The sequence below is a fragment of the Bos javanicus genome, chromosome 14, assembly GCF_032452875.1.
Source record: "Bos javanicus breed banteng chromosome 14, ARS-OSU_banteng_1.0, whole genome shotgun sequence".
NCBI lineage: Eukaryota > Metazoa > Chordata > Mammalia > Artiodactyla > Bovidae > Bos > Bos javanicus.
Window position 1 is genome coordinate 19,621,926 of NC_083881.1, and position 15,256 is coordinate 19,637,181.

A 15,256-nucleotide genomic window follows, 5' to 3' on the forward strand; every position below is an offset into this window, starting at 1 on the left:
GGACAATCAACTTTTAAAATTTATTGTCAATCTGAGAAATGAAAAAGCATCTGATTGTAATTTGCATGTTTCATTTTTAGAAGCCGCACGTCTTGGCCTCACATACTTTAACCACGCGAGCATCTGCTGTTTCCTATTAGTCTGTTACTTTCGAGACCGGGGACAACTGCTCTCCATCTCCACTATGTGTTGCGAATATCTTTCTCTGAGTTTTCTTTTAAACTTTGTATACAGTTGTTGTTGTTGTTTTTTAAATGATACGAGCATCAAATTATTTTCCTTTATAGCCCCTGGTTGTTGTCTCTCAACTTCAAGATCATTTTAAAATTTCGCTCAGGTTTTCCTCCAAAGCTTTTCCAGCCGTTTGTTTCAGGATAAAGTCTGACGCACCTGAAACACTGGTGTAAAGCGAGGGAGGGCGGGCAGCTTAGGAAACCCGCAGCGCGAGGCCAGTTGCCCCTCTCAAGGGTCTTGATATAGACCCACCGCTCTGTTTCCACACAAACTCAAGATGTTGTTTTTATTATATATAAATATGATTTGGGGAAAAATGAAATAACTTATTGAAATTTCTTTACTTATCTTTAAGAAAAACGCCTGTGTGTTGCATACTAAATTGACCTTCATTTCCTGTGTTGCACCTACTGAAATGCTCACCCATCCAAGTGCGCAGAGCACTGACTCTGAGCTCGGTGACAGCACCATCTACAAGCCTGCTGTGCCCAGCTAACAGTGCTGTGTCACCCTTTCTGAACATTGTCAATTCAAAGCCTGGCCTAGTTTTCCAGTTACAGCACCACAGAAGTCACTAAGGAGCCTCTCTGAGGACCCTGCCGCCCTTTTGCCCCAGCGCAGCCCCAGCAGAGAGGCCAGCACAGGACATGAGCAGGGGAGTGGGATGTTCGCAGGAGCCCTCAGGGTCGCTGAGATGCAGGGTGTGGTGGGCTGGCTCCCAAAACGTCCCCTGCCAAAATGTGGCACTGCCAAACAGTGAGCTGAGCATAAGGCCCGGGATGCGACAGACAAGGCTCGGCCCTGAAGGGAGAGGGGGTCATGTGCCAGCCTCGCCCCTTCTCTGCCCCTCGGGTCCCCCTGCAGACGGAGTCTTCACACCAACACCCCCAGAGGAAAGCAGGGCCTGGGAGCTCACTCTCAGCGTTTCACTGACACATGTTCTGGGATGGAGCAGAAAGCGGTGGTTAGGAAAAGCCATCACCCATGCCCCATACATGGTGCATGTCTGGACATAAGTTCTATCAAGTTCCGGCTGCTGGAATGAACACACTGACCTCTCTGGTCATCAGGCCCAGCGTCTCCTCTGGATACTGTGTGACAATTTGCAGGAGCCGGGGGAACTTCAACCGGGCCTCGCTCGAGTGAAACTTCAATGCCTTCAGCATCTTGTCCACCACAAGGGCTGGATACGTGAGCAGCTCTGCGGACCCAAGGACTAGTGGGACAGAAGAGGGGAGATGCGGTCACTACCCCCAGGCAGACACAGTGACCGACTCTGACGCTCACTTCCCAGGGCTTGCATGTTGTAATTATCATGTTCCCTCTGCAGCAACTACTGCAGCAGAGCAGGTGGTCCTGGGCCACGTGTGAGGGCTTCTCTCAGGGGCTGACCCCTACTCCTGGGTGAAGCCATCTGAGTCCTGGGCTGCAACAGGAGGGCGGCCACAGGAGCCGGTCATACTCGCGTCAGGTAAGCAGACGGAGGGACAGAGACAGCCTGCCACCGGTCACAGGCAGGCCACAGGGTGTGTCCGTGTCACTGCCGCTCAAACAAACTGCACGCTGACACAACATGAGGCTCACCGGACATGCCCTCCTCCTGCCTGCGGAGCTGCTGGTCACAGAACTCGGCGAGTGTCAGGTAAGCCACGGTCACGCCGGCTGTAGGGCCCTGGCCCCGTGCCAAGGGCCCGGCCTCCTCCTCTGCTGCCCGCACAGCCTCAGAAAGGTGGTGGAACGCTCTCTGGTATAAACCTGCCATGACCTGGAATTCAGAGACCCCGACAGCTATGAGTGGGCCCAGAGCTTCCTGAGGACCTTCCTCCCTACCTGGGCCCCATGGGCCACCAGTGAACACAAAGCTGTTAGTGCCAGACCAGGAGAGACACAAGCCTCATACAACCTCAGGACCTGAAAGACAACACGAGGTGGGCCCCCAGGCCCCAGAGTGGGCTGAGGAAGGGCTGGGGACACAAGAGACGTGAGGAGCACATGGGAATTACTGATAATACAGAATCACCTGAAAAAAGCCAACAGAGCAGCTGCTACACAAAAAAGCAGAAAAGCTGGTTTTCCCCACAAGCTAGTGGGGTATCTGGATAACGATGGGTGGCAAGATTATAGCAAAGTGCATGGAAAAACTGTCCACAGGGATCAACACAGACTCCTCATTCTTGACACTAAAGGAAAGGTGTTATCCGAATGAACAGGAAGCACATGGAGCGTGTCACTAGCCCAGTGGCAAACTCAGTTGCGTGTAACTGCCAGCTACGTGTTAAAAGCACACAGCAAGACCTGATGCTGCTTTCATGCAGCAGAACCGTCACGGTCAGGACAAACACACGACACAAGGAGCTCAGGTCCCCAGCCTCACTACCTTGTCTGCATCCTCCGAGCTGGACCCAGACAGCTCCACGACACTCCTGGCCTTACTCTCCCCAATCTCAGCAAGGCAGGCGGGCTCGTCACAGAGAGCATCGGCTAGGATCCGGTAGGTCGTACCCAGGAGGACGTGATGGTCACGGGAAGCCAGGGTGCTTGTGCTCAATGTGTTCTCAGCTATTGGATTACACACACACACACAAATTTTTTAGAAGTGAGTAAAAACACAAATTAAAGAGAATATAGTCATAATTAAACTATTACACCCAAAACTTAGCTAAGTGTTAAAAAGAACATTTTAAACTTAAACTTTAAAGAAATAAAAGCTCCAAAAGTCATATTTAATAGTATTATTAGGATACAAAGTACCTTGGCTCCAAATACCTAATAAACATTTAAGAAAAATTTTACAGGGCTTCCCTGGTGGCTCAGTGGTAAAGAATTTGCCTGCCAATGTAGGAGACACAGGTCCCATCCCTGAGCCAAGAAGATTCCACATGCCAAGAAGCAGCTAAGCCCATGGCCACAACTACTGAACGTGTGCTCCAGAGCCAGGGAGCCAGTTACTGAGCCCATATGTCACAGTGACTGAAGCCCGAGTGCTCCAGAGCCCATCCTCTGCAGCTAGAAAAAAGCTCGTGTGGTACTGAAGACCCAGCACAGCCAAAAACAAATAAAATTATCTTTTAAAACATTTTTATAAAATTGAGTTCCCAAATGTCAGATAGAGCAGCACAAAGAAGAGGTGAGAAGACAGGATGCAGAACATGCGCCGCCCAGAAAGCAGCTCGCACCCAGCAGGGACGCAGTCCTGAGCGCCGTGCACAGCTGCTCAGGCCGGCGCTGGGCCCGGGCCCGGCTGTGGCTGAGCCGGCAGTAGGCCTGCACCCACATCACCAGCCAGTCCTCCCGGGCTTTCGACTCTCTGTGCAGCTCCTTCAGCAGCTTCAAGGCGAGTGAGAAATTGTTCTGCGAGAGAGAGAGAGAGGAAGCAGAGAGATGAGATGGGGCCCGCAGCACACAATCCAGCAGGAAGCAGAGACCCATCACCTGAGCTGAAACCACGGGGTGTCCCTGTGTTTACCGTAGGGACAGTCGCAGGCACAACATGCACTCCAGGGAGGCTGGGAGAGCGTCACTGCCACCAAGTTCACAACACATTCCTCAACCACGAAAGCCCTGTCCAAAGGGGTTTCCCCTCCCCAGCTGCTGGCGACCATGGCCTTTTGCTTCTGGATCTGCCTCTTCCGGACCCTTGGTATCGTCAAATCAGCAGACAACTTTCGACTTGACTCACAATTCCCTACAGCTGAACAATGCTCTCTCGCAGGGTGAACCACAGTTTATCACCCACCTCCTCCTGATACACATTCCAGCTTTGTTGTTGCCACCTTTCGGCTATTTCAAATAATGTTCTTTGCTAATCTGAATGGAAATAAAGCCCCTGGAGAAGCTAAAGGCAAAGGAGAAAAGGAAAGATATACTCTTTTGAATGCAGAGTTCCAAAGAATAGCAAGGAGAGACAAGAAAGCCTTCCTCAGTGATCAGTGCAAAGAAATAGAGGAAAACAATAGAATGGGAATAGAATTAGAGAAAGAAATGGCAACCCACTCTAGTATTATTGCCCGGAGAATCCCAGGGACGGGGGAGCCTGGTGGGCTGCCATCTATGGGGTCGCACAGAGTCGGACACAACTGAAATGACTTAGCAGCAGCAGCAGAGATCTCATCAAGAAAATTAGAGATACCAACGGAACATTTCATACAAAGATGGGCTCAATAAAGGACAGAAACGGCATGGACCTAACAGAAGCAGAAGATATTAAGAAGAGATGGCAAGAATACATGGAAGAAATAAACAAAAAAGATCTTCATGACCCAGATAACCACGATGGTGTGATCACTCACGCTGAGTCAGACATCCTGGAATGTGAAGTCAAGTGGGCCTTAAGAAGCATCACTATGAACAAAGCTAGTGGTGGTGGAGTTCCAGCTGAACTATTTCAAATCCTAAAAGATGATGCTGTGAAAGTGCTGCACTCAATATGCCAGCAAATTTGGAAAACTCAGTAGTGGCCACAGGACTGGAAAAGGTCAGTTTTCATTCCAGTCCCAAAGAAAGGCAATGCCAAAGAATGTTCAAATACTGTACAATTGCACTCATCTCACATGCTAGCAAAGTAATGCTCAAAATTCTCCAAGCCAGGCTTCAACAGTATGTGAACAAAGAACTTCCAGATGTTCAAGCTGGATTTAAAAAAGGCAGAGGAACCAGAGATCAAATTGTCAACATCTATGGATCATCGAAAAAGCAAGAGAATTCCAGAAAAACATCTAATTCTGCTTTATTGACTATGCCAAAGCTTTTGACTGTATGGATCACAACAAACTGGAAAATTCTTAAAGAGATGGGAATATCAGACCACCTGACCTGCCTCCTGAGAAATGTGTATGCAGGTCAAGAAGCAACAGTTAGAACTGGACATGGAACAACAGACTGGTTCCAAACTGGAAAAGGAATACATCAAGGCTGTATATTGTCACCTTGCTTATTTAACTTCTACGCAGAGTACACCATGCGACATGCCAGGCTGGATGAAGCACAAGCTGGAATCAAAAGTGCTGGGAGAAATATCAATAACCTCAGATATGCAGATGATACCACCCTTATGGTAGAAAGCAAAGAACTAAAGAGCCTCATTGATGAAAGTGAAAGAGGAGAGTGAAAAAGTTGGCTTAAAACTCAACATTCAGAAAACTAAGATCATGGCATCTAGTCCCATCACTTCATGGCAAATAGATGCAGAAACAATGGATAGTGAGAGACTTTATTTTTTGGGGTTCCAAAATCACTGCAGATGGTGACTGTAGCCATGAAATTAAAAGACATATGATCCTTGGAAGAAAAGCTATGACTAACCTAGACAGCATATTAAAAAGCAGAGACATTATGTTGCCAACAAAGGTCCGTCTAGTCAAAGCTATGGTTTTTCCAGTAGTCATGTATGGATGTGAGAGTTGGACTATAAAGAAAGCTGAGTGCCAAAGAATTGATGCTTTTGAACTGTGGTGTTGAAGACTCTTGAGAGTCCGTTGGACTGCAAAGAGATCAAACCAGCCAACCCTAAAGGAAATCAGTCCTGAATATTCACTGGAAGGACTGATGCTGAAGCTGAAACTCCAATACGTTAGCTACCTGATGCGAAGAACTGACTCATTTGAAAAGACCCTGATGCTGGGAAAGACTGAAGGCAGGAGGAGAAGGGGACGACAGAGGATGAGATGGTTGGATGGCATCACCAATTCGAGGGACATGAGTTTGAGTAAGCTCTGGGAATGGGTGATGGACAGGGAAGCCTGGCATGCTGTAGTCCACAGGATCGCAAAGAGTTGGACATGACTGAGTAACTGAACTGAAAGCCCCTAGATACAAATCCGTGTGGACCTAAGCTCTGCTTTCCTGTGGGTATATTCCGAGGAGGGAACTACAGTCACATGGCATTTGCAGGAGCTGCCAGACCGGTGACCGCAGGGTGCACCTCTACTCCAGCCGTCCCAAGGGTGGTGGTGGGTGGGCCCTTGCTGTGGTCTGACCCGCCTCCTCCCACGAGGCGTGGTGCTGCGTTCTTCATGTGTGTACTAGCCACTTGAGTGTCTTCCTGGGAGAAGCATCCATTCAGATCCTTTGCCCGTTTTATCACTAGATTGTTTGACTTTCTGTTGTTCAGTCGTAAAGAGTTATTTATGTATTCTGGATAAGAGGACGCTTATCAGATAAACAATTTCCAAATATTGTCTCCCATTGTGTGGGTTGTCTCTTCACTTTCTTTAGTGTGTTGCTTGAGGCACAGAAGCTTTTAATGTACAATTTCTCTACTTTTTATCTGGTTGTTTTATGGACATCTCTTAAATCTAATTCTCTGCCAAAGCTTCAAGGACACTGACATTAGAGTGTGTTACGACCCTTCCAACCACTCAGACCAGAAGTCCAGGTCGCCCTCATCACTCCTGTCATCTCTGGTCTTCTTGAACACAGTTTTTGTTCCCACCAGCATGTTCAAGACCTTCCAGGACCTCCTGGAGTCTCCAGTACCTAATTTGGGGCCACAAGCTTCACGGTCCACTTCAAACCAGCATCACGGGATAGCCTTCCCCTCACAGCAGGCTCTTCAGTTCCCAGTTTCTCATCTTTGGGATATTATCTAAAAATGTATCTCAGCACCTTTCTTTCCTACCATTCCCAGGCGCCTCCTCTCCCTGGAGCCTTTCTCCCCCACAACCCTGTGCCCCCACAGCAGTGGAAAGCACCTGCTGTGCCCCGCTTCCTGCTGAGAAGCCACGTGCATCACCTCAGCTGCATGCCCTGGACCACAGCCACTACTGCTGCACCCAGAGCTAAGGAGACAGAAGGAGAAATGGCCAGGACCTTCTGGAAAAAGAGAATCTTCTTTCTTTTCTGCAGGAAATAGTCATGGAGAGACTACCTAATCCCAGAAAGACGCAGTGGGAAAGCAATACACAAAACATCAAGAGCATTTCCAACTCCAAGGGAAGCCTGGAGCTACCAGAGTCACAAAGAACAAGATTCGTCTGTGTGTGGCAGGGGAGACTGGGACAGGAGACAGATCCTCCTCGGTGGCGAATTTGAGAGCATCTGAAATCGTGCTCCTCTAAAACACAATTTAGGGGTTGATACAGCTCCTTTGTTCACTTAGGCTGTTCCAGGCTGGGCTTTTTCTTATTGAAAATATAAAAATTCCTCATATAATACTTACCTCAAAGAAAAACATTATACAAGAGCATTAAAACCCGCAAAACAGAAATACTAATTATTTCTACTGGCATAATATTCTTTGCTTTATAACAGCAATCAACATAGGGTCATTAAAACAGAAAGTTCCCCTAGTACATTTAAATATGATTACATGAAAATTTTAATACTTAAAATGTTAATATGCCACTTTTAAACAAAGCACACTTGTATAAATTAAGGATCTTATTATCAAAGGACATATTTTTCACAAAATACAATTTGAAACTTAAATACAATACAATACAATTTGTAACAAACTGGCAAGCACTCACTTTGTTAAAGAAGAGAAAACCTGATGTTAGGCCTATTTTCTTTGTAAGTTACAGAAAATAATCATTTTGAAATGACTGACAAGTGAATAATAAACTTTAGAGGCTTTCTGGAAAACTTTAATTTTTCTTCAAGCTTACTTTCTTAAGAAATACGAACAACTCCATCACCTCTAAGCATCAGCTTTTTAAGAGGAGCTGGGCTTAGAGACCGCCAGCTCGAGTCTGTGGCCCTGGTGCCCACCTGCTTCCTCGCGCTCTCGGCCATCTGCATCCTCATGGAGAAGCTGCAGCTCATGATCAGGGCCCGTGCGTCTTCTTCCTGAGCCTGTGCGTCCATCTCGGCCCCGTCCTCACTCGCACCTTCGCTGTCTGGAAGGAGACAGAGCTTCTCCTCTATTTTGCTGAGAAAGAAACATCTACATGAAACAAAGAAAAGTAAGAGTTAATGCCGGACTTGTGAAAGGAATCTCTGACATACAGGAAGCTACTGGATAGCCTTTAGACAGAAATTCTACACTTACTGAAATTTTGCTCATTTTTTAGACGGTTAATGTTACACTCTCGGAACTGGACTTAATCTCCATTTTTATTAACCAACTCTGAGGATCCTCTGAAGATCACCGAGGATATTTTAACTTTTCAGATATCATCTATTGCCTCCACCTCCACAAAGTACAGTATTTACACTCATAACCTGCCTTCTTAATGAAGGGACAGCACATTGGTGTTGGGTCAAAACCATTTTTCTCTTCTGTCTCCAGATCTAAGGTCCTCCTCCCAAAGTCAGACAGTGTCAAGTGGTAGGCAGGTTATAACCACTGTTCTCAGTGGCTGTGTTACACATATGGCCAATTTTATACATATCTGATTTGGTTCCTGTGATTGTATTTCAGTGTTTTAATTTTCAGTAACGCTGGCACACCAAAAAATCACTAAAGACATGGAAGATCTGAAAAACACAATTGACCACCTTGATCTAATTGAAAATTATACACATTATGTCCAAGAACTGCAGAGTACACTGGGTTTTCAAGTACACATGGTATATTTACTAAAATAGACCATATGCTTGGCCATGGATCAAGACTCAATAAATTTAAAGAGACCGAAACCATACAGTATGTTTATAACCACGAGGAATTAATTCAGTAAGACACAGACACTCACTTATAACTATTTTATGGATCAAAAAAGAAATCACAGAAGAATGAGAAAATATTTTGAACTATAAGATAATATAAAATATAAAAATATAAAACCAACATACTAAAATCTGCAGTGTGCAGCTGAAGCAGTGCTTAGAGGAACATTATAACTTTAAATGTACTGAAGAAAAAAGCATAAAATCAATGATCAAAGTTTACACCTTAAGAAACTGAAAAAGGAAAAGCTAAGTCTAAAGTACACAGAAAGAAAATACTAAAGATGAAACCAGAAATAAACGAAACAGAAAACAGATTGATGATAAAATCAGCAAAGCAGATCCTTTGAGAAAATCAGCAGAATTGACAGACACCTAAAATTGAGAAACTGATGAGGAAAAAAAAGAAACACAAATCATCAATATCAGGACTGAATAAGGATCTCCCACTACAGATACCACAAATAATAACATTAGAGTATAATATGAGTAACTTTATGCCAACAATTTGACATGAAATGGAAAAATACAATTTAATAAAATTTATATGGAAAGAAATAGAAAATTTAAATTTAAATACTCCTATATATCTGTCTTCAGAAAGGTGTTTTTTCCCCAGTATTTATTTATTTCGCCATGCTGGGTCTTAGTTGCACCAGGTGGTACCTACTTCCCCCATCAGGGAATGAACCTGGCCCCCTGCCCTGGGAGCATGGAGCCCTTGCTGCTGGGCCACCAGAGAGGTCCCAGCTCTATATTACTTAAGTAATGACATATACTATCAAAAAGCTGCCCCATAGGAAACCTCCAGGTATATACAGTTTCACTGATGAACTATATCAAATATTTAGGAAATAAGAAGTATCTCACACAAACTGTTTTCAAAAAAGAGAGAAGGGTGCTTGTCCTAACTCATTTTATGAGGCCAGCATAACCCTAACATCAAAACCTAACAAAGACATTACAAAAAAGGGAGACATTACAGACCAGTTCCCACTTGAATACAGACAGAAAAAATTCTTAACAAAATGTTAGCAAACCAAGAATATGGAAAAGAGATCACCATAACCACACAGGTTTACCTTCAAATGCACCATCTACTTCAGAATCAAAAGCAACATATTACACCAAAAACACAGCAAAGATGAGCTACATTATCCAGATGGTGACACAGGTCATTCTTGACCTTGGTCCCCTCACAGGAAAACCAAACAACATTCACGGACAAGACACTCCTGGGAAAATCCCCCAACACAACGGTGAGTTGTAAATAAGCCTGTACCCCAGAGACTGAGGGGATGCCCGCTCTCAGGGCTGTGGTTCTCACCTCCTAGGGGTCTCAGGGCTCAGACCATGACAGAAAAGCTGGCGGGATTACAGCAACCACCAATGGATCCAGGGAGGCAGGGCCCTGCTCCCAGTGGTGCCTGAACAGAAATCCTAACCAGTGGCTTTATGTACCTGAGCCAAGATGCTGGCCCAGTCTGACCAGGGAGCTGGGCAGGGTGCAGGTTTGCCTGATTCAGGACCCAAATAATGAGTGTCGCTAGTCCTGGAGTGTGTTCTGTCCTCTGCAGGGGCAGAGAAGGTAATTCACAGCCCCAGCCACCCTACTGGGAAGCCTAACTGGAGCTCGGGCGCCTGCAGAGCCCACCCTGCGACCCTGCTCACAGCAGCATGGGACAGCCCAGCAGGAGGCCCTGCCTGTGGACAGAGCCAGGACAGTGGCATGGACAGAGCCAGGTCAGTGGTTTGGCCACAGAGCCATGTAGCTTGGCGCATGGTTCTGCTGCATCTGGTTCCCAAACAAGAGTCCTGCCAGCTGAGGGGCCTACGGGGTGTCCCCACATGGGCCGGGAACTGACCTGTGCAAGAGCCTTCAGCTCAGCTACCCAGGGAGCCGCACAAGAACATGTGGGCTGTGGAGCAGCCCAGCACACAGCACTGCTGCAGCAGACAGCTTGGCCAGTGTCTCTCCCGTCCTGTCTTCAGAGGGAACTGGTGGCCCTGTCTGGCCAGGGAATTGGTGTGCAGTCCCACCTGATATGGGTCCCCAAATGATAAGTTGTCCCCTCCCCTCAACAGTACCCTACCTTATTGCTGAGCACAGGACCCTGTTCCAACAACCCAGGAAGCCTGATCAGGGAATCCAGGCAGCACAGAGAATCCTTTTACAAGATAGTTTATGTAAGCCATATGCTAGACACAAAGGAAAGCCTGTAGTAGCCACACAAAAGATGTGATAAAGAAGTCAAAACTCAGTAGACAAAAAGTCATCAAACCACACAAGAAAGAACAGGGAAAGCAAAAAGGGGTAATGAACCCACAAAACTGTCGGAGGGCAAGTAACAAAATGGGAACAGTAAGTCCTTACCCATCAATAACTGTTTCAAATGTAAACAGGTTAGAGTCTTCAAGCAAAAGACACAGAATGTCTGAATGGATAAAAACAAGATCCAGGGAGAACTCTCCAGGTCTAGTGGTTAGGATCTGGCACCTGCATTGTCCTGGCCCAAGGTCCATCTCTGGACAGGGAACTAGGATCCCACAAGCCACATGACACAGTCAGAAGACAAAAAATATGTCTCCAACGATATGATGTCTACTACAGACTCACCTTTGCTCTGAGACACACTGACAGAGTAAAGGGAGAGAAAGATATTTCAAGTAAATGGTAACCCCAAAGAGCAGGCATAGCTCTACTCTATCAGAGCAAACTAAGCTAACAACAGTAAAAAGATACAAGGAAGGTCATTACACGAGGATAAAGGGGCCAACTACCAATCTGTCAAGAAAATATAACGATTACAAATATTTATGCACCCAACATCGAAACACCTACAAAGCAAACAGTAATAGAACTAAAAGGAGAAATAAACAGCAATCCAACTATTGTTGGGACTTTAATACTCCACCACCAACAATGGATAGATCATCCAGACAGAAAATCAATAAAGAAATAGCAGATTTGAACAATACTATAGACAATACTGACCTAACAGACACATACATGAAAAAAAGAGAAAAACACGATCAATTAAACGATGCAAAGAAAAGGCATATGACAAAATTCAATACTTCTTCATTATAAAAAGAAAAACTTTCAGAAAATCAGTAGATGGGCAGCAAATAATTGGAAAATACCAATACAATGAAAAAAAAATCCATTTACAACAGTGCTGAAAAAACAACACATACTTAGAAACAAATCTAACAAAGACATCTAAGATTTCCATACTGAAAAAATACAAATCTTTGAAATTAAAGAAGACCTAAGTAAACCGAGAGACATACCACATTCCTGAACTAGAGAACTCTATGCTGTTAAGACAGCAATTCCCCAAGCTGATCTATAGTCAACAAAAGTCCAACCAGACTCTGTTTATCTATTTTTGGTAGAAATTGATAAACAGATTCTAAAATGTATATATAAATATAAGTATCCTAACAGAAACAAAGCAATTTTCATTAAGGAAAACAAAGTTGGAGGACTCACCCTGTCTGATTCAAGAGTATATATAAATATAAGTATCCTAACAGAAACAAAGCAATTTTCATTAAGGGAAACAAAGTTGGAGGACTCACCCTATCTGATTCAAGACTTACTATAAAGCATCCAGAGAAGGCGATGGCACCCCCTCCAGTACTCTTGCCTGGAAAATCCCATGGACGGAGGAGCCTGGTAGGCTGCAGTCCATGGGGTCGCTAAGAGTTGGACGTGACAGTGACTTCACTTTCACTTTTCACTTTCATGCATTGGAGAAGGAAATGGCAACCCACTCCAGTGTTCTTGCCTGGAGAATCCCAGGGACGGGAGAGCCTGGTTGGCTGCTATCTATGGGGTCACACAGAGCTGGACACGACTGAAGCGACTTAGCAGCAGCAGCAGCAGCAGCATAAAGCATCAGTAATGAATACAGTTTGATATTGTAAAAAGATAAGCATAAAAATCGAGAAACAGGACAGAGAATTCAAAAAAAGACCCACAAATATAATGGCCACTGATTTTCACAAAAGGTGCCAAGGCAATCCAATGAAAAAAAAGTTAAGACTTTTGAACAAATGGGACTACACAACCAGATATCCACATGGAAAAAGTGCACCTGTACCCCTGCCTCACACCATCTACAGGATCATCTTTCACTGGATCACAGGCCTAGACATAAAAAATGAAACCATAACATTTCTAGAAGAAAATACAGGAGGATAATTTTGCAAGATGAGCCTGGAATACCAGATCGAAAGGTCTCCCACTAACCAAACCTGAGACATTCTGAACATGAAATAAATAAGAACAGGAGTGGATTATATTCCATAAATAAAATTTGATTCCATGATTATATACTAATAATTAAAATTTAAGTAAATGAGTAGATAAACAGATGGGGGAGAAGGAGAGCTTCCTACAAGATGCAGACAAACACGGGCACTTTGGCAGGGGGAGACGATGGTCACTGGACAGCACTGCCAAGGCTGCTTTGTCCAAGGTCATCCAGACACAGTGTGGAGGCGGTGGCCTCATCGAGCAGGACCAGCGTGTCGCAGAGCACCTCCTCTGTCATCCGTTAGGTGCAGAGGAGAAAACAGGCCTGACACCCAGGAAGGCCGGACACTGCTTTAACCAGACAGCCAACACCACTGCCCCCAGGAAAGGAAGGGCAGGGGACACTGTGTTTCTAGGAGGGATGCCGCAGGATGCACACACTGCTTCAGCGGCATTCCCACCATGGGCATCTCACCTGGACAGTCGTGACAACATACAGCTAAACCCAAACTACAGAAAACACCTCTAGAGCATCAGTGTCCTGAAAGATAGTTGAAGAACTGTCCCAGATTCAAGGAGATCAAGAAGACATATCAGCTAAATAAATGCATATACGATGCTTCTGCGTCCTGTCTTAAAGGCCAGAATGCTTTACAGGACATTAATGGAGAAATGACAAAACTGAAATTGAGGCTGTACATTAAAGTGAAAACAGAGAAGTTACTATTGTACTGTGATTCTAAGAAAATACTCTTTTTCTTAGAAAAGGTACACTGATAAACAAAGAGGTAAAGAAACAGATGTGTGTAGCTTATCCTCAAATGGTTCCAAAAATAAGTACATATATGTAGAGAGAAAGAAAAAAAGGCTAATATAGCCATCTATTTAAAATGTTTAAAAAATCCATGAATCTGAGAAAAAGGCACACAGGAGAGTGCCACTTTTCTTGTTATTTTTTTTTTTACAGAATTGTCGCAAAATAAAAAGTAAAAAAGTTTGAAAAACAAAAAGTATTACAAGAGAATCTTTGAAAAGCTGTAGTACCAGAGGAAACAGGGCCCAATGGCAGGAAGAGGAACTGTGGGGTCACAGTCCTTCGGCCCCGCTGACTGTGTTTCTGCACAAAACAGCTCACAGCCTCTCTGGCCCTGCTCCTCCCACGGATACGTGTGGCAAGAATCTGCCTGTGGACCACCCAGGGCTGTTACAAGGGAGGCAGAGAGCCTCAGACCTGGTGAAGTGAGGCATATGGTGCATAACAGGGCTGAGAAGTTGGGGTGTCGCTCCCCGTCATGCAGCCCTGAGACAGGAGCAGAGGGGCCGCCCCGCCTTCTCTCACCTCCGAGCACATCCACAGCTCACCACCCAGCACAGGACGGACAGGGGACATGATCGCACACAGGCAGGGAGACTGCTGATGGACAACCTCAGTGGAAACGGGCGCACGCAAGGCTCAGACTCCACACTGCTCAACCACAGTTTGGGAGAAAAACAATTCCGGAAACTTCAGAAAAGAGATTACATCAACTTGGGGGATCACATCTCACCGATTCGTGATGATGTCATTCCAGACGTTCATCGGGTCCATTTTAGCATCAGGGTATCGATTTGTCCAGGTTTTCACAAGTCTCTTCAGGGGAACGTGAGATGATAAATTACCTAAAATGACATTATGGTATGAGTGTGGCCAACAGCCCAATGATCAGACCACCTTACAAAGTGAGCTGCCATCAGTAAACAGAAACTTAGTTCAGATTCCTGGTCCAAATTACAACACTTGGCCCTATTGTTCACAACAGGAGCACAAAGTTACCATGTTTAATATATTCTGGCATGAAAACTTAATGTCTTCAGGCCATCAAGGAAAGAGGAGGACATAAACATGCACAGTTTTTACACTCATCACAGGTCCACAATCACAATGCTCCACTCACTCACAATCCGAAAATCTAAAAAGCACTGAAAACTGACAAGCTATTCATGGGGTTGCAACCAATTTTCTTGTTTACAAAATCTAATATGAATCGTCGCGGGACAACCGAACCTGCTCGTGCCACTTGTGGGAGTGCCCAGAGGAGGGGGAGACTCGTCCGTTGCTGGAGGATTGGCCACCAACCCAGATCTGGTGTGCACGTGAGGTCACCATGACAA

The 15,256-nt window shown here is 45.2% G+C and overlaps 1 protein-coding gene across 2 annotated transcripts in view; it reads right to left on the minus strand.

Moving 5' to 3' along the window:
• Positions 1-15,256, minus strand: part of PRKDC (protein kinase, DNA-activated, catalytic subunit) — a 132,323-nt gene that overhangs the window by 17,739 nt on the left and 99,328 nt on the right. For both annotated transcript variants that reach the window (XM_061438711.1, XM_061438710.1), the window contains exons 68-73: positions 14,653-14,764; positions 7,942-8,116; positions 3,411-3,585; positions 2,612-2,793; positions 1,819-1,999; positions 1,290-1,450 (exon numbers count right to left, since the gene is read on the minus strand). In XM_061438711.1, coding sequence (XP_061294695.1) covers positions 1,290-1,450; positions 1,819-1,999; positions 2,612-2,793; positions 3,411-3,585; positions 7,942-8,116; positions 14,653-14,764 — 986 coding nt within the window. The remainder of the gene's footprint in view (positions 1-1,289; positions 1,451-1,818; positions 2,000-2,611; positions 2,794-3,410; positions 3,586-7,941; positions 8,117-14,652; positions 14,765-15,256) is intronic.